The 7500-nt window shown below is 49.9% G+C and overlaps 1 protein-coding gene across 1 annotated transcript in view; it reads left to right on the forward strand.

Moving 5' to 3' along the window:
• cux1b (cut-like homeobox 1b) overlaps positions 1–7500 on the forward strand; it is a 149959-nt gene that overhangs the window by 84171 nt on the left and 58288 nt on the right. Inside the window, exon 12 of the mRNA XM_042296471.1 lies at positions 2131–2189. Within this exon, the coding sequence (XP_042152405.1) occupies positions 2131–2189 (59 nt within the window). The remainder of the gene's footprint in view (positions 1–2130; positions 2190–7500) is intronic.

Raw genomic sequence — 7500 nt, forward strand, 5'->3', positions numbered from 1 at the left:
ATACACACACCTCTCATACACACACCTCTCATATACACACCTCTCATACACACACCTCTCATACACACACCTCTCATACACACACCTCTCATACACACACCTCTCATTCACACACCTCTCATACACACACCTCTCATTCACACACCTCTCATTCACACACCTCTCATTCACACACACTCTCTCATACACACACCTCTCATACACACACCTCTCATACACACACCTCTCATACACACACCTCTCATACACACACCTCTCATACACACACCTCTCATACACACACCTCTCATACACACACCTCTCATACACACACCTCTCATACACACACCTCTCATTCACACACCTCTCATTCACACACCTCTCATACACACACCTCTCATACACACACCTCTCATTCACACACCTCTCATTCACACACCTCTCATACACACACACCTCTCATACACACACACACCTCTCATACACACACACCTCTCATACACACACCTCTCATACACACACACCTCTCATACACACACCTCTCATACACACACCTCTCATACACACACTCTCTCATACACACACCTCTCATACACACACACACCTCTCATCACACACACACACCTCTCATACACACACACACCTCTCATACACACACACACCTCTCACACACCACTCACACCTCTCACATCTCACACACCTCTCACAACCTCACACCTCACACACCTCACACACCTCTCACAACCACACACACACACCTCTCACAACCTCACACACACACACCTCTCACAACCTCACACACACACACCTCTCACCTCACCTCACACACACATCTCTCACACACACCTCACACACACACACCTCTCACACACACACACCTCTCACACCTCACACACCACTCACATACCTCACACCACACACACACACCTCTCACAACCACACACACACACACACACACCTCTCACAACCACACACACACACACACACACACACAACCTCAAGTGTATGTACAAGTTGATTGTCATTGTACTGGGAGTTTCCGTCCTTCTCATTCATCATTCATTTAACCTCCCTCCCTCGCTCTACTCTCCTCCGCTCTCCTCCCTCACTCTGCTCTCCTCCGCTCTCCTCCCTCTGCTCTACTCTCCTCTCTCATCCCTTAATCCTCCCTCCTCGCTCTGCTCTCCTCCTCCGCTTCCTCCCTCGCTCTGCTCTCCTCCTCCTCTCTCCTCTCTCCTCTGCTTCCTCCTTCGTTTCTCTCCCTCGCTGTTTCCTCCTCGCTCTGCTCTCCTCTGTTTCTCCCTCCCTCGCTCTGCTCTCCTCTGCTTCCTCCTCCCTCGCTCTGCTCTCCTCCGCTCTCCTCCCTCGCTCTGCTCTTATCCCTTTCTCCTCCTCCCTCGCTCTACTCTCCTCCGCTCCCTCCCTCGCTCTCTCCCTCTCCTCCCTCCGATCTCTTCTTCTCCTCTGCTCTCATCCCTTCTCCTCCCTCCCTCGCTCTACTCTCCTCCGCTCTCCTCCTCGCTCTGCTCTCATCCCTTCTCTCCTCCCTCGCTCTACTCTCCCCTCCGCTCTCCTCCCTCGCTCTACTCTCCTCCTCGCTCTCCTCCCCTCGCTCTCCTCCTCGCTCTACTCTCCTCCGCTCTCCTCCTCGCTCTCCTCTCATCCCTTCTCCTCCCTCCCTCGCTCTACTCTCCTCCGCTCTCCTCCTCGCTCTGCTCTCATCCCTTCTCCTCCCTCGCTCTGCTCTCATCCTCCTCCCTCGCTCTGCTTCCATTTTCTCCTTTCCTTTTTTTCTCTTCCTCCCTCGCTCTACTCTCCTCCGCTCTCCTCCCTCGCTCTGCTCTTTTATCTTCTCTCCTCCCTCGCTCTGCTTTCTCCTCTGCTTTTTCTCCTCCTCCTCGCTTGTCCCTTATCCTCTCCTCCCTTCCTCTTTCATCCCTCTTTTCCTCCTCCTCCTCGCTCTGCTCTTATCCGCTCTGCTCTCATCCCTTTTCTCCTCCCTCCATCGCTCTGCTCTCTTCCCCTCTCCTCCCTCGCTCTGCTCTCATCTCCTCCCTCGCTCTGCTCTCATCCCCTTTCCTCCCTCGCTCTGCTCTCATCCCTTCTCCTCCCTCCATCGCTCTGCTCTCTTTCCATCCCTCTTCTCTATAGCAACTGGAGGAAAAGCTGCAGGAACATGCTGACTATGAAGAGGTGAAGAAAGAGCTGAGGTGAGTGTGTGTGTTGTACTCTGTTCTTACACCAAATACTGGCAAAAATCTACTCATTCAGTTAATGATTGATGTCCTCAGTAGCCCTGGTGTGTGTGTGTGTGTCATTGCCTCTGAGGTCCTCTAACAGCATCAGAAGGGCAGCATGTCCTCTTCCCCTCTATCTATAAGTCAATACTGAGTGTTTATTAACATGGTTCCCAGTGTGTTTTAATGGATCTTTGTTAGTAGTTACTCCTGCACATAATCAACCTGAAGGGTAATACTGCAATACCGGATCAATGAGTTAGCAGCCAGATAACTTATTATTCATTTATAGAAAAGTACTCTTGAAATGGACATGGTCTAGCGTTATTAAAACCTCCTGGAGTCGATGTCCTACACACACATGGTCTAACGTTATTAAACCCCCTGGAGTCCATGTCCCACACACACATGGTCTAACGTTATTAAACCCCCTGGAGTCCATGACCCACACACACATGGTCTAACGTTATTAAACCCCTGGAGTCCATGTCCCACACACACATGGTCTAACGTTATTAAACCCCCTGAGTCCATGTCCCACACACACATGGTCTAACGTTATTAAACCCCCTGAGTCCATGTCCCACACACACATGGTCTAACGTTATTAAACCCCTGAGTCCATGTCCCACACACACATGGTCTAACGTTATTAAACCCCCTGGAGTCCATGTCCCAAACACACATGGTCTAACGTTATTAAACCCCCTGAGTCCATGTCCTACACACACATGGTCTAACGTTATTAAACCCCTGGAGTCCATGTCCTACACACACAGTCTAACGTTATTAAACCCCTGGAGTCCATGAAACACATGGTCTAACGTTATTAAACCCCTGGAGTCGATGCCCACACACACATGGTCTAGCGTTATTAAAACCCCTGGAGTCCATGTCCCACACTCACATGGTCTAGCGTTATTAAAACCCCTGGAGTCGATGTCCTACACACACATGGTCTAACGTTATTAAACCCCTGGAGTCGATGTCCTACACACACATGGTCTAACGTTATTAAACCCCCTGGAGTCCATGTCCCACACACATGGTCTAACGTTATTAAAACCTCCTGGAGTCGATGTCCTACACACACATGGTCTAACGTTATTAAAACCCCTGAGTCGATGTCCTACACACACATGGTCTAACGTTATTAAAACCCCTGGAGTCCATGTCCCACACACACATGGTCTAACGTTATTAAACCCCTGGAGTCCATGTCCTACACACACATGGTCTAACGTTATTAAACCCCCTGGAGTCCATGTCCCACACACATGGTCTAACGTTATTAAACCCCTGGAGTCCATGTCCACACACACATGGTCTAACGTTATTAAACCCCTGGAGTCCATGTCCCACACACACATGGTCTAACGTTATTAAAACCCCTGGAGTCTATGTCCCACACACACATGGTCTAACGTTATTAAACCCCTGGAGTCGATGCCACACACACATGGTCTAACGTTATTAAACCCCTGGAGTCCATGTCCCACACACACATGGTCTAACGTTATTAAACCCCTGGAGTCCATGTCCCACACACACATGGTCTAACGTTATTAAACCCCCTGAGTCCATGTCCCACACACACATGGTCTAACGTTATTAAACCCCTGGAGTCCATGTCCCACACACACATGGTCTAACGTTATTAAACCCCTGGAGTCCATGTCCCACACACACATGGTCTAACGTTATTAAACCCCTGAGTCCATGTCCCCACACACATGGTCTAACGTTATTAAACCCCTGGAGTCCATGTCCCACACACACATGGTCTAACGTTATTAAACCCCTGGAGTCCATGTCCTACACACACATGGTCTAACGTTATTAAACCCCTGGAGTCCATGTCCTACACACACAGTCTAACGTTATTAAACCCCTGGAGTCCATGTCCACACACACATGGTCTAACGTTATTAAACCCCTGGAGTCCATGTCCCACACACACATGGTCTAACGTTATTAAACCCCCTGGAGTCCATGTCCCACACAGACATGGTCTAACGTTATTACACCCCTGGAGTCCATGTCCACACACACATGGTCTAACGTTATTAAACCCCTGGAGTCGACGCCCACACACACGGTCTAACGTTATTAAACCCCCTGGAGTCGACGCCACACACACATGGTCTAACGTTATTAAACCCCTGGAGTCGACGCCCACACACACATGGTCTAACGTTATTAAAACCCCTGGAGTCGACGCCCACACACACATGGTCTAACGTTATTAAACCCCTGGAGTCCATGTCCCCACACACACAGTCTAACGTTATTAAAACCCCTGGAGTCGACACCCACACACACAGTCTAACGTTATTAAACCCCTGGAGTCGACGCCCACACACACAGTCTAATGTTATTAAACCCCTGGAGTCGACGCCCACACACACAGTCTAATGTTATTAAACCCCTGGAGTCGACGCCCACACACACAGTCTAATGTTATTAAACCCCTGGAGTCGACGCCCACACACACATGGTCTAACGTTATTAAACCCCTGGAGTCGACGCCCACACACACACAGTCTAACGTTATTAAACCCCCTGGAGTCGACACCCACACACACAGTCTAACGTTATTAAACCCCTGGAGTCGACGCCCCACACACAGTCTAATGTTATTAAACCCCTGGAGTCGACGCCCACACACACAGTCTAATGTTATCAAACCCCTGGAGTCGACGCCCACACACACAGTCTAATGTTATTAAACCCCTGGAGTCGACGCCCACACACACAGTCTAGTGTTATTAACCCCCTGGAGTCGACGCCCACAGACCGGTACCGATGTAAAACATGTATGGAAGTAGTTTAGTGCCTGAAAAAAGTTTTTTTTTTTATTTTTTTTTATATTTCCTGATTTATCTTATCACTCAGACAGGACAGACACTTCAAAACGAAACCACCATTTTTACTCAGTTTTTCCAAGAATGAATCTGTTGTTATTCAATGTGTTTATACCGGCTAATAGAAGGCAGGCCAAATTCAATATTTCATTTTCTACATTTTTTACATTTTTTGTTGGATATCTGAAAGGGTCCTAAAATGCTATGACCATCCTTAAAACAATTCCATATAGGGCCTCCCGAGTGGCGCAGTGGCCTAATGCTGTGCCATTAGAAATTCTGGGTTCGAGTCCAGGCTCTGTCGCAGCCGGCCGCGACCGGGAGACCCATCGGGCGGCGCACAATTGGCCCAGCGTCGTCCGGGTTAGGGGAGTTGTTTGGCCGGCAGGCATATCCATGGCTCATCGCACCTCTCCCGAGTCCGCACGGGAGTTGCAGCGATGAGACAAGACTGTAACTACCAATTGGACACCACGAAATTGGGGAGAATAAAGGGGGTTAAGATACAAAAAACAATTCCATAAATCCCCTCCTCTGGAATCATTGATGTTTGATTGGAACTGTCCTCTGATCCCATCTACCATGTCGTGCCGTTGGGCGGCACTTAACACCCCACAATTTGCTCTCCCTCCGGGGGGGGTTGCTGCGTTGCTGCTAACCTTGTGGTTCTCAACGTGTGTCTGGGGGTTTTTAACAAAGATAGAAGACACATTTCTGTTCTGACCAATGGGACAATACAGTTGTTTTCTATGATTTCTAGTCAATCCACCATGCAAACGGTCAAACACCCCGCCTGTCAAAACGTTGAGTAGCTGCATCAAATGATGTCACCATGACAGACTTCCACCCTGCTCCTCTAGGCCAGTGATTCCCCAGACAGCAGCACGCGCTAGCTGACTCCACCTTCCCAGACAGCAACACTCGCTAGCTGACTCCACCTTCCCAGACAGCAACACGCGCTAGCTGACTCCACCTTCCCAGACAGCAGCACTCGCTAGCTGACTCCACCTCCCAGACAGCAGCACGCGCTAGCTGACTCCACCTTCCCAGACAGCAGCACGCGCTAGCTGACTCCACCTTCCCAGACAGCAACACGCGCTAGCTGACTCCACCTTCCCAGACAGCAGCACTCGCTAGCTGACTCCACCTTCCCAGACAGCAGCACGCGCTAGCTGACTCCACCTTCCCAGACAGCAGCACGCGCTAGCTGACTCCACCTTCCCAGACAGCAGCACGCGCTAGCTGACTCCACCTCCCCAGACAGCAGCACGCGCTAGCTGACTCCACCTTCCCAGACAGCAACACGCGCTAGCTGACTCCACCTCCCCAGACAGCAGCACGCGCTAGCTGACTCCACCTCCCCAGACAGCAACACACGCTAGCTGACTCCACCTCCCCAGACAGCAACACACGCTAGCTGACTCCACCTTCCCAGACAGCAACACGCGCTAGCTGACTCCACCTTCCCAGACAGCAACACGCGCTAGCTGACTCCACCTTCCCAGACAGCAACACGGACTAGCTGACTCCACCTCCCCAGACAGAAACACACGCTAGCTGACTCCACCTTCCCAGACAGCAGCACGCGCTAGCTGACTCCACCTTCCCAGACAGCAGCACGCGCTAGCTGACTCCACCTCCCCAGACAGCAGCACGCGCTAGCTGACTCCACCTCCCCAGACAGAAACACACGCTAGCTGACTACACCTCTCGCGTTATTCAACCGATGGCGGACGTGCATTTGAAATGATCTCTCCATTAGTAAATCCATTAGCTGCTCCTCTCGGTCACTCCCTCCCTGCTCAACCACTAGGCTACCTGCCTCTAACCACTAGGCTACCTGCCTGCTGCTGTTCCACAGCGCTACTGGCAAAATATTCTGTGGACAGATGACACTACAGTTGAGTTATTTGGAAGGAACACACAACACTATGTGTGGAGAAAAAGACACAGCACAGCACACCAACATCAAAGCCTCATCACAACTATAAAGTATGGTGGAGGGAGCATCATGGTTTAGGGCTGCTTTCCTGCCTCAGGGCCTGGACAGCTTGCTATCATCATCAACAGGAAAATGAATTCCCGATTTTATCAAGACATTTTACTGGAGAATGTCAGGCAATCTGTCCGCCAATTGAAGCTCAACAGAAGTTGGGTGATGCAACAGAACAACGACTCAAACCACAGAAGTAAATCAACAACAGAATGGCTTCAACAGAAGAGAATATGCCTTCTGGATAATGCAGAGGATTTAACATTAAGCATTACTCACACAAGTTTCAAAAGAATAGACATTACAAATGTCATATGTGCAAATTGTACAAGTAAAAAAATTAAACAAAAATATGGGTTGTATTTACAATGGTGTTTGTTCTTCACTGGTTGCCCTTTTCTTGTGGCAACAGGTCACAAATCTTGCT

The sequence above is a fragment of the Oncorhynchus tshawytscha genome, linkage group LG13 (assembly GCF_018296145.1).
Source record: "Oncorhynchus tshawytscha isolate Ot180627B linkage group LG13, Otsh_v2.0, whole genome shotgun sequence".
Classification (NCBI taxonomy): Eukaryota; Metazoa; Chordata; class Actinopteri; order Salmoniformes; family Salmonidae; genus Oncorhynchus; species Oncorhynchus tshawytscha.